We start from the raw sequence: 19,482 nt of genomic DNA, 5'->3' as shown, positions 1-19,482 counted from the left end.
TCCAGACTGCCCTGAGTAAATACTCCATCACGAGCCTAAAAGAAAAGAGGACTGTAGTGCAGCCAAAAGGTTGGAAAGAACCGCAAATTTCCCTTTTTTTTTGTGTTAAAGCTTAATTAGCACTTGAGGTCTATAACATCACATTAACTCTTACTTAATTACGCATGAGTGTGGACGTGATAGGTTTTGGAAGATATTACATTATAGAGTCGTTAACTCTCAAGCACGAAAAAAAAAAAAAAGAAGCAAACTATATATATGGTTTTTGAATGTGTCTTTGTTCCTTTATGGGCAGAGTGGCCACACAGGCTGTCAATCTGTAAAAAGAGCGCATGATGGATCACTGAGTTCACTGCGCTGCTTTTCACTCCGACTGCGGGACTCATGCTGTCCAAAGGCCGCAGAAATGTTTTGGTAATTAGCCAAATACACCGTCTGACCAAATCTATATTTAGATAAATCCAAAGCGAGTTCTGAATGTCGACAGATCCTTTTCAACCGCTGAGAATTACGCAAAATCAACAGAGTAATCACCGCTAAAACCGCATAAAAGCCATAAATTAAAAAACAAATGATGACATGTTTCCGATTCCAGATATTATTATTCAGTATTGTTACTTTTCTTTTTGCCTTGATGGACATTCAGGTTTGGTTAAAGGATTAATCGATCAGTTTATGGTGTAACTACAGTTGTAAAACCTTCCAAAAAGTAAAATTTGAGTAAAATTAAAGATTGGAAAAAAGTGAAATCACCCATACAGGTGGTATTTGAGTTACTGAGTTAGTCAGCCGATCAACGCTGTGGCCGATCATCGGATCAGATATTCAGCATTTTTCTGATTATTCCAGTGATGGAATGTAACTAAGTACATTTACTCAAACTTTACTTGAGTACATTTTCTACTTTAACTCCAGGCAAGTATTGTAGGTAACAGTCTCTGCATTTATTTAAACACTTAGAGTTACTGCTACCGATTAAAAGCTGCATCAGAGGCAAAGTGGCACATTTTTAATTCATTTATCTAATCGGCAATGTAATAATAATAACAATAAAAACAACAATAAAAAAACTTTCACTTGTACCAAAGTAATCTTTTAACAAAATATCTTAACTTTTACTCACGAATGATTTTTGGGTACTTTGCACAGCACTGATTATCGGTATTAGCGTTTTTTTTAATCCGATCTGATAAATATTTTTTATAATGTAATGCAATCTGCAAAGTCACTTGTAGTTTAAGTTATCAAATAAATGTCGTGGAGTTAAAAGCACGATATTTGCATCTAAAATGTAGTATAAGTATAAACAGAAAATGGAAATACTCAAGTAAAGTTAAACTACCTCAAAATTTTCCTCGGGTAAATGTAATTAGTAACTTTTGACATTTTCAAGACAATGAAAACGTATAATGTGTTATTCTGATATTCTTTGGAGGTCGTTTTCATAACGTTTATGACACTAAATCCCCATTATAATTATTGTTGTTGCACATATTCGTCATTATTTTTAAAATTTGTCCTTAATTTGTCACTCTGAGCTGCTCTCACTCCGCAGCCTGAAAATGTGTCCTGATGTTTGTGTTCTTATCAGATGGATGAGCGCGTTTGATTGAAGCATTTGTCATGTAAATGCGAGCCGTTTGATGGACGAGCCCGCAGACTTGACAGAGTGCTGTAGGTCGTTTACCATTGGCGTTCAGCGGGTCACATGGTGTGTCAGGAAGGTGATATGAGGGTGGAAGGCAGTTTTACAGCTTTGACATACTACCTAGAAGGTTAGGGCACAGGGAGAGCACCGATTAATGACTGCTCGGTCTTGATCAGTTCTGAACAAACAATAGGCCCGGGTCCAGGATGAACTCCTACTTAGACTACCCCGTGTGCAACAGGGGAGCGAATATCTTCAGTGCCAAGGCCGGATACCACAATTTAAATCATGGATACATGTCGTCCAACTCGTGCGCAACAAGTGATAGTTACGCACCGGACGGGCGTTTAGTTGCTGCAACTTCTGCGCCACACCAGACCCCGAGCCTCCCCCTGCACCACCAGACACACGTCAACCTGGATGTGCAGTTTCAGAACTCCATGTATGGGTCACCTCTGGAGTACGGACACCACCAGTACGGCCTCGCACCCGAACAGGACCGCAGCTACATCCATGCGCAAGTTTCTCCTCTTGGAACAAACATGGCTCCCTACACCGGGGACAGTTGTGGGCCTGGAGTTCCAACTGGCAGCCAGTATCTACATTTTGGCAACGGGGACCAGAGGCTGCAAGAGTATCCAGAGAGTGTTTACACAAGGTTACCGGTCCAAAGCAAGGACAAGGATTTGGAGCATGTGGAGGAAACTTCCAAGACATTCGACTGGATGAAAGTGAAGAGAAATCCGCCTAAGACAGGTTCGTTCATCCTCAGATTTGAAAATTAAGCGCTAGATTTAGAGAACCCATGAGACCTCTGGAGGTAATATTGTCTCACAGTGCGTAAACGGTGCGTAAAAGCACAAATTAGATGATCTAATGAGGCTCAAGTGCTTTAAATTATTCTGTAAAAATTGTATTTGGCGATTAATGTTGTGTCATTTTTTCTATTCATCCTCTGCTTCAGCTCCATGACTTTCTCCATCCTCATCCATCCATTTTTTTCCCCACAGCAGTCCTCTCGGAGTTCGGGGTTCCCGGTCAGCACAACGTGATCCGAACCAACTTCACCACCAAGCAGCTGACGGAGCTGGAGAAGGAGTTCCACTTCAACAAATACCTGACGCGGGCGCGCAGGGTGGAGGTCGCCGCCAGTCTGGAGCTGAACGAGACGCAGGTGAAAATCTGGTTTCAGAACCGCAGGATGAAGCAGAAGAAACGCGAGAAACTGGGCTGCGTTTTGGCTCCAGCACCTGTGGAGAAACTCTGCGGCCCTGACACCTCTCCAAAGGCGAAAGGGAAAGACTGTGAACCGTGATGTGACTTCTTTAAAAGAGGGCCTGAGCTGCCTCTTCTTTCCCCCCAGTCGCACCATTCCAGAAAAACTGTGAAAAATGCATGTGGACTTGTGAAGTTTATACAGGGTATGTCTGTGTCTGCTTATGTGCTGATTATGGTGCATTGATCTTGAATTGGACGCTGAGAAACTTTAAAAATGTTTTTTCCTTCTGAAGCCCATGCTGTGTTTTGTGTTGGAGCACTGAAGTGCTCGGTGTCATTGTTTGCACTATTTATTTACAGGGTATTTTCCAACAACTGTTGAGATGATTTAGCTTAATAAAGTTTATAAAATTGAAAAAAAGTGTTGTATTTGCTGTTAATGTAAAAAGAAAAATGTTTAGGCTGATTAAGTCCAATCAAACTTTTACTTTTTTACAGAATTTGCTGCCTTCGACAAAGTCTTTTCCTCCTATTTTTGAGAAATATGTGTATATAATAAATTGTTCTAAATATGAATGTTTTACAAATTCTTTTTCTATTATTAACCTCCATTAATAGTCTCACCAAAGGCCCCTTGCATAATGTGACAAGAGGAATCTTTCACAACACATGGGGTGGTTCCCAGTGACCTTTTCACCTCCAAATACCTCCAGGGGCTCTAAACATGACAACAAACTCCAGGGAGCCAGGTCTCACCCTTGATTTGTTACCCAAATTCTGCCTGGATACAGCTGACACAGGTTGCACTGACATCCACTCGTATTTTACATAATTTGAGTTAAAAACTTTTCATTAAACGACCACATTTTCCTTTCAAAAACACAGGAACTTAGTTGGTTATTTGACCTCTTCGCGCTCATTTTGGCTCAAGCTAAACGTTTGCCGGACCTGACCACCTAGTTTCATGTCATGGCGAAGGGGCAGCAGTTTCAATATTTGCACTGGGTGTTAGGTTTGTGCACACAGTTTCTGCCCCAGCAGCACCGGCCTGTTGGTGCCCTTTTTCCTAAAGCTGAGGTTCACTCAGAGTTCAGGCACAAATGAATGCAGAGTCAATCTGTCAAGACACCAGAGTGGCTCGGAGAAGTCGACTCTCGGCCTCCCATACTTAAGATTTTTTCAGGTATTGCTTTTGAAATTTAGACTAAAGAGATTATCAGCCATTCAGTCATTTAGTTCTGGTTTGTGCAAACTGATATAAGTTCAGGAAAAAGATGTTTCCAGGAAATGGAAATCAGCAATCATGTGAAATACATCCGCATGAGTATGCAGTTCTCTCACAACTATATTAAAAATTAATACAGTTCCACTAATAGAAGTTACAGTTGAAATACCATACGGCCCATTACTGTAAATTAGAAAAGGGCTGAGAGGTTTTGTTGTCATGCATTTTCTTTACAAGCCAAAAGCTTCGGATGAGTCACAAGGCCAAGGACTGTTGAGGTGACGATCGATATGGTGAAAAGTGACAGATTCAACAACAAAAAAAAGGGGACGGTGCGGAAAACAGGCGTGGGACTTCATTCCAGAGGTGTGATCCCTGCCATCTCTGTTGGTAATACCTCAGCGCTCCCAGCGGGCTCTCCATCTGGAGGTGTCAGAGTCGGTGCTGCAGCCAACGCCGACCGAGACAGATGTTCAGCTGGGGGAGAGGAGGAGGATGTTTTTCACCTTCGGATCAGCGTCTCTGCCTTCTGCCGGAGAATGTAGGGCAAAGAAAGGAGAGGGGAAGAAAATGGTTAATGAATGCTCAGATCCTGTATGGTCACGGAAACAATCCAAAACTACACAAACGTGAGGTCTATTGATAGAAGCTCTCTCTCCTCAGATATCTTACACATCTTTAGCCGGCCCGCCCCCCCCTCTGCACTTTGTTTGAGGTCAACCCGGTGCTGTTTGTACCCCATGCTGCTTGCAGTTGTTGCAGGCTCTTTTACAAGTCTATTGCCAGGCTCACTTCCTTGGTTTTCTACCAGTTCCTCTGTCGCATGTCACTCTGCAGGGTCCCGGCGCTTCAAAGGGAAACTAGATACAGTATTCATGGGATAATGGGGGGTCGGTCATCTAAGAGATACCACAGAGGAGTCATTTTTATTGGCAGATATCAAACAGCTATTTATCTGTCACATATACAGTACATAGATTTGTGTGCTGACAAGACGCAAAGATAAATGGAGCCGTGAAGGAGCATCTGATGAAGTGTAAGAGAGAAATTTCCAGTAAACAGAGCAATATTGACAATACTTATAAAATAACATAACGGACCTCTTCAGGGATAGAACAATAATGTCCATCAATGTCCCTGGTGTTTTATTGCCGTCCACAAACCTTTATCAAGACCGAGAAAGGCATTTTATGGCTCATCAAAGAAATACAGCAAAATAAGAAGTCAATGGTTTTTTTTGGCAGATTAAAGGAACAGTTCACCTAAAAAATCTACTGACCCTCTTACTGATGGAAAGTCAGGTGACGTTTCATAGTCCACAAAACATTTCAGGAGCTTCACAGCGAATCAGAGTTGCAGCATTCTCCACCAAAATCGATGAGGACTTGTTTTAAAAACATAAAACGGCTAGATACAGCTCGTCTGGCGTAATCAAAGTCTACAGAAGCCTCAGGATCCAAAAATCAATTTAAAAAAAGACGTTATTTACATCCTCCAGCGTGGTCTGGCTTGAGCACCCATTTCAGACAGGGTACACGCTGACACTTTAAGCTTACAGTGAAGTTTTTGGCTTTAAAAAAATGAATTTGGATTATATCAGGAGGCCTCCGATAGTAGCCGATTTGGGACGTACACAAGCATTTTGCACAGTTCCATACGCAACTCAAGGTAATGTCATTGCGTACATGAAACAATTTATATTAAAATAAAGGTTAACTTTATATAATACTGCTTTATTCATAAATTACGACCATGAAAGGTTGTTGGTTACAGTATGACATTTTTAATGCATTAGATAGACGATAACTGCAGCTCTGATGAAAGCATGCTGTCTCTGTTTTGGGGAATGTCAGAGGTATCGGCCAATTATTCATCAGTCGACCTCTGGTAAGAAGGGGAGCTGCAAGTAACAATTATTTCAATTATCAGTTAATTTGCAGATTATTTGGTTTGTAGAGCTCAAGAAAAGAATGAAAAATACATATCACAATTACCTAGAACCAAAAAGGTAATGTAATGAAGTGAATTGTTGTGTCGAATTTTTTTTTACCAATATTAAGTTAATTCCCACGATTTCTCCTCTGTTTTTGTTCACTGAAGCCTTGAGGAGTAATGCTGCCTACTTATGAATGGCACACTCTCTCCTTCCTTTGTTGTGGCACTGAGGCTCTTTTTAGCCCAGCCTGGGAGATTCTTGACAACCATCCCCCATCCGAGTCAGGCTCTATTGGATCTGGAAGCGCCAGCCGACCTGAAGCCCCAGCCTCCTGGGTCCCCCCTGCGACTGCATCCTTTCCCCACTCCATCAGCATAGTAACTGAGAGAGACAAGTGACTTGGCCAGGGTTAACGTCTTAATACTCCCTGGGATTGCCTCCAGGATCCAAATGGCTACCCCTAATAGTTTTCCTCCTCCGTGTGCCTGTCAGACCGCCATGACTATATGCCCTAAGAAAAACAAGACTAGCTGAGAGGCAGAGTAACGAAGCAGCACAATGAAATAATGAGGGGTGGTGAGGAAGAATAGAGCAGCAGCCATGGAAGCTTTGGTGCAAAGATGCAGGTCGGATGCCGATGTGCCCCTCCGCCTGGATACTTTGCATGGAGAGGCTGTACACTTGAAATTAAACCGGCTTCTTCCTTTAGAGCCCAGGAGGGGGGGGAAACCAGAACTCAATCAGTGTCACGTCACATGGTTCAAAGCGGCCAATTCGATGCTGCCAGGAGGCTGAGAAATGCAAGGTGACAGTTCATTTTACCAGTGACAGTGTGTCGGTCTCGCTTGCTGGTTCCCCAGTCAATTCCCAGCGAGCAGTGAAGGTTGAGCGTTGCAGGAGACAGACAGCAGGCTCCCCCCCCTCCTCACCGCCACCACTCTCTCATCGACCCCGCTCTGCTTTGTATTCCAATTAACTGGACAGAGGGAGAGGCGGCAGTGTGCAGGATCACAAGCGCAGGCAGACACATTCTTCTGGCGTCCTTCCAGTCTCTCAATCCCACCACTATCAATAGCGCCGTGCTTCCCTTTTTCCCTTCCTTTCCCTTCCCTTTCCCTCTGTCCTCGGCTTGTGACAAGGGCCAGTTGTTCCAAGGGGATAATTCATAGATTCTTCTTTAACAACTGCCTCTAGGGACAATGTCTCTGTAATGAAAAATAGGTCCCTCTCATACATTCATATGTCACATGTAATAGAGGTATGTAATCGCTCAGTCGAGTCGACGCACGGCGAGCTGTAACTGCTATCCTTAACAGACACCTCAAATAATGCTGAATTAATATTTTGAAATGGCTCATACATCCTAACATAATACAATTTGAATGATTTTATATTCAATGCTCACAGGGCTGACATTGATTTGAGTACAAGTCGAGGTGAGTCAGTCAATACGCAGGCTGACTGAAGGTTGTAGATTTAGCACGACGCATTCGCCCCTCTGTCTTTTGTGTCCTCGATCTATCATCACTTTTTTACCTCCGTCGCCACCAAAGCCCCCCTACACTGACACATGTTTGAGCAATGGGTGGGTTGGGAATACAATGATTCTGAGGAAATCCGAAAAGTAAACTAGCTCTTTTTATCTCCTCGAGCAACACAAACATTTACAACAGACCCTCAAGGATCAGGCCAAACACCTTTTTTTATTAAGGGGTTGAATTTGTTTAAATTAGGGTGACATTTGAGCTCCAACCTGAGATATTTGCTTTTGGAAAAAGTGACACCTATTCTTACAGAGTGATTTACGCCAAACAAATATTAGTGGTATAATCTGTAATTGAGTCCTCTGTTTATATTTCCTTAAAACATTTTTTTTTTTTTTTTTACAGAATTAGGAGCAACAATCGATTAGTCGGTTAGTTGTCAACTACTAAATTCATCATCGAGAATTTTCAGATAATACAGAAAAAATAAGGCAAGTGCTGCACTGGGTTAGGAGTAAAAATGGAGTAATGTAGATGTTAACAAATCAGGTGCTCTTCGAGGATAAGGTCAAAGGCTGAGTACTAATAAAAGATAAGATAAGAAAAAACAGTGACTGTTCATCTTACTATGGCATAGGTAGGCAGCCATGTCAGACTAAGAATCTGAGGCACTCTGATAATGTTGAAGATCGTTTATTAATGTAGCGGATACGCCCACGCATTGACTCCTAAGAGTCTTCATCAGGGCACAAATATACAATAAAAACTGGTGCTTTACATTAGATATTTTGATAATCAATTAATCATTTTTTGAGAGACAAAAGTGAAACTTCTTTGATTCAGGCTTAAATGTGAATATCTTTTAGTTTTTTACTCCTTCACGACAGTAAACTGAACATCATTGCTGAGTACAAAACAAGACATTTGACAAAGTTCTTTTGGGGTTGAGCGACATTTTTCACCCTTACCTGACATTTTACAGACCAAATAATTAATCCAATAATCAAGGAAAGATTAATCAGCAATGAAAATAACCATTAGTTGCAGCCCTAATCAATTAATTTGCAGATCATTTTCTTTATCTATCATTATTAAAACACCAGACAACAGAGACAAATGTTCACCATAATTTCTTAGAGCCAAAGTTCCAAGTTTCATGTCATCAATTCTTGTTTTTTTGAATCAACAGTCCCAAATTCAAAAATAATCAATTTACTATGATGTCAAAAAATCAAAAGCAGCAATTGATTACATTTAAGAAGTTGGGACCATCAGCGACGATCGAAAGTTTGACACTACGATTATCAGAAGTATTGATACTATCGACACTTAATTGATACCATATGTTTAAAACGATACAATAACTGCATTTGAGAGCATCAAAAGCACCAAACTATAAGTCAGCACAGATGTTGCTGTAACATTATCACAAATGTGAGTGTATGTTATGAAATTTTGGACATTTTGAGCACAAACATGCCCCTTAACCACAGCACTTCCTTCCCTGAAATAAAGATAAAGACAAACAGAGCCTGAAAGACAGGCATGGGTGCTTCACTATTTGTCCTTCTGGACTGCAAAAGAGTTTCTGCCTATCTTGAGAATGCATTGTGTGTTTGTGTGTGTGTTTGCAGGACAGGATACACACACTCAAACACACACACACCCTTCATGCCCTGAGGATCCTCCTGACTCTCTCTCCTGGCTCTATCAGATCAGAGAGACCCGCTGTCCCTCCCCACACCGCAATGCAAATGAAAAGGAATGCGCTGATAAAAGGCCAGATCTTAAAGATGAGAGGGCAGAAGGAGGACAGAGGCAGCGAATGCTAAAGGGGGAGAGCCTCTTGGGGAGATGAGAGGTGGCAGAGGAGTCAGTGTTGGTAGTAGCGGGAGATCATAGCCTTGCTCCCCCTCAGCGGCGTTTGATACAGGGCTTTTGTCGCTCTTTCAGCGGTGCATTGTTGGGTGGTGTAATCCCCGTCGGATTACAAAGGGCTTCCCTTTTCATATGGGGCTGACCCAGCAGGCAGGTGGCTGGGGCTCTGTGGAGCTGTCAAGGGGAGGGAACCTCTTTTCCAGGGGAGGGGACCCCAGTTCCTCTTACCTTCACAGGGGCTTTTTGCTGGGAGGCCAGTCAGGCGCAGGTCAACATGGGGACAATCCTGACATGGGATTCAACTCGCCCTGACCCCGTGGCTTCCTGTCGTGAAGTGACAGGGAAGGAGACCATCTTGAGATAGCATTCAACATGAAATACTTAAAATTATTCAAATATGTACTGAAAGAAAACTGCTGCTGCTTCTGTTGTTGTTTTTCTAATGCGGGTTGTATTTAAAAATGCAACAGAATGGTAATTCTTTCTTCCATTGAAGAAACGAGAATACATGATGATTTACACAATTTGAGATTTGTGCATTGGGCCGCAACTAACGTTAAGTATCATTATCAATTAATCTGCTGGTGATTTTCACAACTAATTGATTAAACATTTAGTCTATAAAAATCCTCAGCACAATTTCCAAGAGTCCAAAGTCACATCTTCTTTTGTTCAAAACCCCAAAGACCTTTGATTAACACTCATAAATAACAAAGAGAAGCAGCAAATCCTCACATTTAGGACGCTGGAACCAGCAAATGTTTGAGATTTTTGCTCAAAAACTGACTGAAATTATTATCAGATCATCAAAATAGTTGGCAATTAATTTTCTTTCGACCGACTAGTCAGTTGACAAATTGTTGGAACAAAATTTGTTAACGTTTTTTTTTAAACATAATGTGCTAATTATCCACAGACACATCCTTTTATTTTATTACAATTTAGATATTAATCAAAATGTTACATCAACACCCTTTCAGGCCTGTTTATCTGTTAAATACCAAATAATGTTGTGTTTGTGTTGCCTTGGATATGAAATAATCATCTCGGGAGCTTGACTACACACTCCATATATAACGTTAGTCCGACACAGCTTTGATTGATATTATCCGGGGTATTCTGTCGATGTGAGCAGTGTCTGATTGAGCTTTGGTGTCTTGATGGCTTTCCTTGTATTGTTTCAGTAATACAGGATCAATACGGCGATAGACAGACCCACCACTATTTCTATTACTACGACTACCAATACCTCCTCTACACTAATGTCAACCGTGTGTATAAAAGCCCAGTCCAGGCTGCACCAGTGCTGTTCACCCTCTGCTGGTAATATAACCCATTCATCCATGCCCTGTCAAATATAGTGAGGGGCCAATTTAGTGATGCTCCATTCAAGGGCTGTCAGAAATATCATAATTACTTTTTGAGCTTGAAAGACCCATCAAAGTGGTGAATACTGTAATTTAAAAAGGCAGAAAGTAAGAATTTCTGATACTCAATAAGACATGATGTGCTATTCAGGGTGAAGATAATGTTAATTAACCATTTGAAAATCTGATTTAGTAATAGAGCCGTCACTCATATCTTTTACTGTTGTATGGCCTTGCTAAAACATCAATCTCATCCCCGTGGATATGTATTTTCTTAGTTTTAGACACAGTTACAGGATACATTAGAAGAAGTATAAAGTAGCAGAAAAGGGAAATACTGAAGTTAAGTACCTCATTGCTCTAAATTTTGCTCTTAATTTTGACACATGAATATCCAAATATCAGTTATTGGTCTCTTTGATTTCTAATAATCGGTCTGTTGAATGTTGAACTTTGATTTACAATTTCCCAGCTTCTAAGATGGTACTTTAAGGCAGCATCTATACAAAATGTAGGCCTCATGTATTAGCTAGTTAACGCTGCGTACAATAAATGAATACACAATTAAAAACTAATTTCTACCTTCGTTGTCGACGTCGTTCAGAAACGTAGTTAATGTGAATTAAAACACTTTAAAATGTTCGTAAAAACATCGTCTAAGTTACCGAACATCAGATTTACGATTTTACAACTTCGTTTACATATTGGGAGGATAGGGGTACTTGAATGCAGCAACAAAAGAAGTGGAAAAACGTAACGTTGGTTAACACTGTTGGTGTACATTTAAGTAAAACCGTTTATTTAAACGTATTTCCACCTTTATTGTAACATGAGCTAACTAAATCGTTAATAAATTAACTTACTCAGACATAATGTTATCAGTGGAGGAACGTCGGCTGCCTTCAAGGCCAGGTAAAGTCAGCTCGCGTTAATTAACGTTAACGGCTTTCAAACACGTCGGATTAAGTTAGCTAAGCTAGCTAACAGTACTTTAGCTTCGGGTTAGCCTCACACCAGTGTAGTTAAAACCGATACACTTTGTCTGGATGATAGACGCGTTCAGGTAAGGGAAGCACCTGCTTTCAGGAAACCTAAACTGTGACATAAAATCAGAGAAAAAACGGCGCTAAAATACTATTTCCGGGCTAACGGTCAACTAGCAGGTTAGCCGCAGTGTGACTGTCACCACCAGCTTAACTGCATGTAAGCTAGGCATTTTTTCAAATGACTTGTAGCTTTATATTAGCTAGGCCAATGTCATCTGATAATGCCTGTAATGGGGCTCTGTTAAATATTGTTTTAACCACTTTTAGATGACTTGGGATAATTTATTCAAAACAGCAATTGGCTCTTATTGTTTTCACCACAAAACTGGTAAATGCTGTATAAACCACTGTCTGAATCCTTCCATTGTAATAGTGCAAGATTTAACTTTAACAGTACTGGCCACAGACAGTAAGGCTAAAAACAAACATAAGTTACTGACCAAAACATCACTTTAAATTAGAGGTATAGATCCTTGAACATGTCCGTGTTGGAAGCAGAAAGGCCAGTTGACTCTTGCACTTAATGTAAAAGTAATGCTGAGTAATTTCTCCAATACAGCGGTGTCCAGTTTGCTTATCTGCTGCTTGCCCCTCTCAGTTGCTGGGTGCAGTGTTAGATTTCAGAGTGATAGAGTGACCCCATAGCTTTTCACTTGCCCCCACATGTAGCCCCGATCTTAAGGTTTGAATAGCCCTTTTTCAATTGAAGAAATTCCAAAGGGGAATCCTATTTTGCTGACAAGTACTTTTCTTTTTTATAATGTGGTACTGTATTGATCCCTGTGGGGAAATTGTCTGTTTGCTCTTCCCACTTTGCAGGGATGTCAGGCTGCAACAGATCAGCAACAGAGCAGCATGTCAGGAGCTGGGAGGGACTCACTGTCTTGCTCAAGCTTAAACAGTTGCCACCCTGGAAATGTCCGAGGTATGATTTTTTTTTTAGCATTATTTACATGTAAATGTAACTTGAAATGAAAAATGTTTACACAGGGATACGGTTGGTTGGCAGGCTTTACCAACAACATCTTTGCCATTTTATCATTAGATGAGCATCCATGTACACAATGAAAAGCATAAAAAGAAAGGCAGGGATACATGTATTTTCAGCAGCAGCCTTGAGTCATATCTAAAGTTTCAATACAAATGTTATTCAAGTGTTTCAAGTTGCTCACAAACACCTGCACCTACATAAGATTTGCATAATATTCTTACATTTCTTCACATCTTTATCACAAGCAATTTTGCGAGGCTCCAATGCTGCTTAAGGAAGCTAAAGTAAAGAATCACGGCCTCTTCTTCGGCTTCCTTTGCATTCGTGTCTTTGTAGGTCAAACAGGGGTTTTCTCAGTGACAGTCGAATTGTGTCATCAGCCTCAACTGAGAAACCAGAGTGCAGAGGAAGTTGTCATCTGTGCACCTGCTCCACCCCACTATGTGCAAATCTAGATGCATGCACGGAAGTTAGGTTTCAGAACAGGAGGACACAGGTGGTTAGATGCTGTGCCAGTTGGTCTGTGAGTGTATGTGTGTGTGTGTGTGTGCCTGGCTCTTGTTACTGTCATAAAGCTATAACAGTATGACAGAGGCTGTATTGACATAGGTTGGCTTGTGGAGTAAAAAACAAAGTGTGAAGGGTCAGAAAAAGTCTGAAAAGACAGCGAACCAAAGTGTCTCGAGTTGGACGGGTGACAGCCAAGGATGGGGACGATACCGCCCGACATTAGGAGGCTTTTGGATGGTAATGTCTTCATTTTTAACTGTTGATTATGCATGTTTTAATACAGTTTTATCTTCAAATCCTGCTAGTAAGTGTAACTATGAAAGTAGTGAAAGCAGGCATGCTTATCATAACAAAAAACATTCAATATGTACATTCAAAATGTACAAACTATACAATTCTACTAGTTGTTAACACATAGAGAGTTAAACAAACTTTAAGTGGCAACCTCACAAATTACTTTTTTTTACTCGTTATGTAATTGTTCAGACACCTACTGTTGCTTCGAGTCGTACAAACAAAAGCAAAAACTAGAACATAAAAGCATCGTATTTCCTCACCCTGCCCTTGTAATGTACTTAACTGTTCCCAACATGGTGGCACCTTGACATTTACTGCATTTGCGTGTGCTGCCAGGCCGTCACACAGTGTCTTCGGAAGAACATTTGCATGTGTCAGTCCGTTTGTATAATATGGGAGTGAGGACATAAAAGAATTGAATCAGATAAATGATGTGGGCAAACCTGTTCCACAAGCATTGGTGTGGCTTTAGTGGGTAATATTACAAGAATCAAGCTTGTAGTTTTTCAACAACATGGTGAAAGAAAATAGTCATCATTACCACTTTCTTTCTACAAACTTTTAAGAACGTAGGGTTTTACCTTTTATGTTTTTGGATTTTGTTGTCACAGGTCAAGTCACACAAAGAGTAGTTTGATGCTTTATGACCCTGGAGAAGCAGTAAGAAGCTAGTGACAGGGCTGGAATATTTAAAAGACTGTATTTTAATCAATTAGCATCAGTTGGACTTTATTAATGCATTTTATGAGTTCATATTTGAATTATATGTACAGTACAGACAGTGCAGACCAAAACATAAAGCTATACTATTTGTAAAGCTGAAGCAGCGACCTGAGACTTGTTTATGAGAAACTAGGATCTAATTTTAGGACTTGGAGATTAAATCTTCAAATATGTGTACACAGAAACAAGTTGTGCTGAAAACCACAAGGTTGTTGTGTCGGGAGACATTATATTGTACATGTGTTCGTGTTGTTGTGCCCACCTGCTGTATGAGTAAAAAGTGACAACACAGCTTGATTTCGGAGGTAAAACAGCACACAACAGTCCTCAAACCTTTCAAACTTTTATTTAAGATTTTAGAAATAAAAGTCATGATGTTTATAGACCATCAGATTTGGGAAGGACAAGTTGAGCTGCAACACCTAATTATAGTATTTTATCTTAGTGCATAATTTGTACAAATGATGCGGAGGTTCGAGACTATGGTCCTGTTGTCCGAGGCATTATAGAAAATGTTTTTGGGGACGAGTTTTTCCTCAGGCCTCCTCCATGACTAAAGGGATTTTTATATGTATGTATAACTTTTTCCAAACAAATGACAAACAGAATCAAGCGCCAATTACAAGAACTTATCTTCTCGTACTGTTACTATAGTTACTATCGCTCGTTGGCCACTCAGCAAGAGACCTATGAAATATATGATGCACCCTTTTTTTTGCTTGATAATGTTACATTTTGATCAACAAATCTGTTATGAAATTGGCAGCAGGAGAGCTAGATTGCTGATAGCTGTTATCAGCTGGTGGGCAGCAGAGCTCTACTGTATGTTTGGTAACAATGCCAAGCTAACACAGCTAACAGTGCTAGACACAGCAGTGTTATTTACTACTAGATTTTTTTCGTTCAGGGGAAAATGAAGCTTTAAATGGTGAACTGAAGTTTGATATGACAACAGTTAGTTTAAAGTAAATATATTTGCTTACTGTAAAGTTTAAAGTCAAATGTACCAAAGTACGAATTAAAGTACTTTGCAATGCTAATACTTTTAACTAACATCTATAGATGATAATATCAAAGTAAAAAAACAAAATTTAGATTTTGGGTTGGGTTAAGATGTTTTTCAGGATGGTCACGGGACAAAAGTCCATCTGGAACCCAGAATAACGAGAGTTCTACCTCTCACAAAACTTAAAAAGCCGATCATACGTGTGAGTGTTTGAATTCTTCAGAATTTTACCCCCTTGAATAACATGTCATGAATGCCACGCTAACAGTGTTTTCTGTCCTCTTCAGACTGTGTGATGTTTGTATCAGATATCCTTCAAGATGAGGACCTCAGTGAAAGTGCCCAAGAGACGCGGCAAGTCTTACTGAATAACGTCAGGGTCGTCATCAGAAGGTAGGATTTCACCTCTAGAAGCAGCATCAGTAAAATCAGTCAGTATGTTTCCATGCACACTTAAGCCGAGCTATGGTCATAGCTTGATAAGGCCATTTAATTGGACTACTGCCATTGTCCTACAAGCACCAGGAGAGAATCGATTTATTGACGGAAGTATGTCCGACTCCACCACGGTAGGTTGCGATGTGCACCGTTTCAGCTAGTTGCTACTGGACCTTCATCCAGGTTGCCCTGTTACATCACATACCAAACAAGTTAAGAAGCAGCAAACAGGCTGCACAGCGAACGGTGAAAACTTGGATGAGTTTTCGGCGCTGTACACTACATGATATATAATGTATTAATATCTTCGTCATCGTCTTCTTCTTTTGATTTTCCCGATTTCCTGCTATGGATTTATGCCTTGGACAACTTCCGGGTCAATGCCCAGCGCGGGGACTGTGATGCATGCGCAGAACACTGAGGCCAGTTTCGGGTCCGACTACGGGTCCGGCTTCAGTCGCACTAACACAATGGTCTGACTTTTCTAACATCATGTAAACGCACTGAGTGTTTAGCAAGAGACAAAGGAAGCTGCTTTACTAGCCAAGTTTCACAATGTAATTTCATGACACCATTATCTGACTTTTGCTGTTAATACCACAGAAGAACCTTAATTGTTGCTGTAATTGCTTTAAACACAGTTTGCAAAATTACATTTGAAAGAGCTCATTTGGTCTAATGATGTCACCTTCAAGACTTCATTCTTGCTTTTATTTATTGTTATTAAAAGTTTTTTAAAGATCTCATAGAATAATCTGTTTTGATCAGGATAATTTAATCTTTCATCGTGCGTTCCAAGCACCCAAAAGAACCGAAACTCTTGCATGAAATGTGATTAGTGTGCTGCGGAAACAACTCTGCTGGTGTTGCTTGCTGCACTGCATGCTCTGTTAAAGAAAACCTGTGGTTTTGTGGTCTGTGCAGAGACAATTACTGAATTTTACAGGCAATACTGGAGCTGAGTTGTCTGAAAAATGAAAGCACAAAAAACTTTTCAATTGGGTACAAAAGATTTTGATGCATGCTTATTTTGGTTTTGCAGAAACCCTCAAGAATTCCTCTTTCGATGTAAGTTAAACAACCTCAACAATCGCTATCATCAAAGTATCACATTCTACTGTATCCACAGACTTGTTTTAGCTCACTAACATTTGCTTTATCTCTCTCTATGTCACACACATCCACACTTTCATGAACACATACGCACACTCAGCGGACTACAGGGAAGAAGACGGTTCTGATGACAACCGCAGTCCTAGTCTGGGTCGCTCTGTCCAATCAGACGACGCCTCATTAGCCTCTGACAACCAGGATGATGGAGCCCCTGAGTGTGAGTTAAACATTATAGTCCTGATTCTGATTTCCTGTGTGTGTGTGCATGTGTGAGAGTGTGATTTCACACGTTTGCGCAGTGCAGAGACCTGAGCTCACAAAGGCCTTGACAAGATCAGTTAAAAAAAAGGAAAGAAATTGAATTTGGCAGTAGAAATATAGCCCAGATCACAATATGGCCAAAAATGCAATTTGGCCAAGTGAATGGTAACATTTGTGCTGTTGTGCTGCAAAGATGCCCTGGCCTGCACACCCTGCTCCCCAGATGTAAATGAACATGTTTGTTTGGTACAGACCCCAACAAATGTCACATTTTTTCAGTAAAAATGAAAATTGTGACGGAAAAATTATCATTCCAACTAGTCAAAGCATATCGCAACCATAATATCTGTCAAAATAATCGGTACATAGCACATGTAGCTTTAAGCTCATGCCATCTCTTTTGAACAAGGACAATGGAGCGAAATTTGAGCCATGATAATGAAACTTTCACATCTATATTATCTGTGTGAACATGTGTTTCTGCTGAAAGGCTACAGCGTGCAAGGAATTCTGCACCGACAAAGGAAAAAGGTAAAAAGGAGGAGTCGGTGTCACGGGAGACAATGCAGTATTCCTCTGAGAGAACCAAACAAATGCAGTTTTCTTTTACACACCACCTTCATCAGCCCCACTGGCACACCTACACCTCACACAGGAAGCACAGTTGGACCCTTTTACACTATATTGTTGCTTGCTGTCTTAATTTGAAAAAACAGATGTGAAATCCCCCCCCCCCTCTTTGCTGGCCTCCTACCTCGCTGCCTGGCTCCGGTGACATCAGTGACTCCTCCCTCCTCTCCCTCCTGGCCAGTGGGCAGGTAGGCTGCTGGAGTGAAGGAGGCTGGTGGTTCACAAAGGCCCGATTGGGGACCTAGAGCTCCCTCCAGTGGCGGATCCTCCTCTCCTGACCTCCTCCCTCGAGCTGTGGACTGTGGGGAGGCACGGAGGCGGCCCACACAGAGAGGAGGCTCTGTAGCTGCAGGCTAATGCAGTGATTGATTGACCCCGAGCCCCTCTATTCTTTCACAACCGGGTTTGAAATACAACACTGTACCTGAGGGGCCATGTGTGTTCCATCCCTCTCTCCCTTTATCAATCTTTCTCTCTATCTTCCTTTTTCAGACTTGCCCTCCCTCCCGTTCAGACTTTTTGTATTTGTGACTCTACGCGCCAGCTAATAGCCCTTGACGTGACATGCCGCAGGTGGGCATTATTGACTCGGCTGCCTCAGGTGCCCATCTTCTACCCGGCGCCTTGTAAAGCTGGAATCGTGTGGAATTTCCCAGTAAGAAGAAAGAACGTGTTGTCACCGTTTTAATGCCAGCTGGATTTAGTCAAAAACGATCTCCTTATTTGGAAACGGCTTAATGAACTCTTCCGTCCTCTGCCCACAGAAGAGTAACTGCCGCCTTACTCTACAACTTTGGAAAAATAGAGTGAACAAATCACGGCAGATGGTGTGAAGACAAGACCACAAGACAATGATAATTCATTTTTTGGAATTGTTCATTTCAGAATAAACAAGGCGAGATTTCCTTGGGGAAGCAAACAAAATCAAACTATAAAAACGCTTAAAAATTTCCCTTACGGCTATAATGGTAACACGCCCAACTACAAACTACGCCGTCTGTTACCGTGGAAGCGATAGTTGTTAGAGCTCGACGGCATTGTTGGTGTTAAATGTGAGAAACTGCCAATTATGCAGCACCACCAGAATCTTTTTTTTCTTTCATTTGCATTTCTGCTTTGAATATCGACAGCTAACGTCCCTCAACTACACTTTAAAAAAACAGACGTTTTATTGTCAGATCAATAATCATAACATTTGATTCTGCAAGAAAAATCTGTGTGTTTTTATTGCTGAGAGACGGCGGCCGTGTTAGCGTAGCGAATGGCCTGTGTCCTCACTGAAAGGGCATGTGGAGTTCATAGTTCATTCTCTGTTCACCGCCAGTTGAAAGAAATGGCTCACGCGTTTCTGCTGGCCGGTCTGTTTCAATGGGAGAGGGAGTGTTTGTGGAAAATAATGGCGTGACCACTTAATGAAATCAGTGACATTTTTGGAGGAACAATCCTCCACGGTGACGATTTGGGTTTATTTAAATTTTATTTTTTACCTTCGTGACAAAAAGAAATTGTAATTCTGTGATGTGCATTTAACGTGAAGGTAGAATATTGAGTTTTTTCTCTTTTAGCTTGATTTGATCATTTTATTTGCGGCTACTGTACACAATAGAGACTTTGTGACTCGGAGAATGTATTATCCGTGGTAATCGACTGCCTGCCTTTGCTGCTCTCTGTTCCCTAACCAGAGAGTGAGTGAGTGTGAAGTCGATGGCTG

At 41.1% G+C, this 19,482-nt stretch overlaps 2 protein-coding genes and 1 long non-coding RNA gene across 7 annotated transcripts in view; 2 read left to right on the top strand and 1 right to left on the bottom strand.

Moving 5' to 3' along the window:
• Positions 1 to 88: 88 nt before the first annotated feature.
• Positions 89 to 4,109, top strand: hoxb1b (homeobox B1b). The gene is made up of 2 exons (XM_084343310.1): positions 89 to 2,404; positions 2,659 to 4,109. Exons 1-2 carry the CDS (start codon positions 1,855 to 1,857, stop codon positions 2,961 to 2,963), a joined length of 855 nt encoding a protein of 284 aa, XP_084199436.1. The 5' UTR covers positions 89 to 1,854; the 3' UTR covers positions 2,964 to 4,109.
• An 84-nt stretch (positions 4,110 to 4,193) lies between these two features.
• LOC311251041 lies at positions 4,194 to 11,710 on the bottom strand. The gene is made up of 3 exons (XR_014621347.1): positions 11,620 to 11,710; positions 9,618 to 9,713; positions 4,194 to 4,620 (listed from the first exon to the last, which is right to left on the bottom strand). It is a non-coding gene; the product is annotated as an uncharacterized lncRNA (long non-coding RNA).
• The window catches only part of skap1 (src kinase associated phosphoprotein 1), a 42,307-nt gene continuing 34,154 nt past the window's right edge, over positions 11,330 to 19,482 (top strand). The window contains exons 1-5 of one of the 5 annotated variants that reach the window (XM_084343305.1): positions 11,330 to 11,668; positions 12,622 to 12,727; positions 15,617 to 15,722; positions 16,810 to 16,835; positions 16,981 to 17,097. In XM_084343305.1, the coding sequence (XP_084199431.1) occupies positions 12,658 to 12,727; positions 15,617 to 15,722; positions 16,810 to 16,835; positions 16,981 to 17,097 (319 nt within the window). In that variant the 5' untranslated portion in view covers positions 11,330 to 11,668; positions 12,622 to 12,657. Of the gene's footprint in view, positions 11,669 to 11,731; positions 11,820 to 11,882; positions 11,960 to 12,621; positions 12,728 to 13,129; positions 13,290 to 13,402; positions 13,541 to 15,616; positions 15,723 to 16,809; positions 16,836 to 16,980; positions 17,098 to 19,482 lie in introns of those variants that run through there. The other 4 variants (XM_084343304.1, XM_084343303.1, XM_084343307.1 and 1 more) reach the window with 4 other exon arrangements.

This window comes from Pagrus pagrus (genome assembly GCF_965226575.1).
Source record: "Pagrus pagrus genome assembly, chromosome: 21".
Lineage (NCBI taxonomy): Eukaryota > Metazoa > Chordata > Actinopteri > Spariformes > Sparidae > Pagrus > Pagrus pagrus.
The sequence above is the reverse complement of the archived record's forward strand: the minus strand, read 5'-3'. Positions and strand labels throughout refer to the sequence as shown.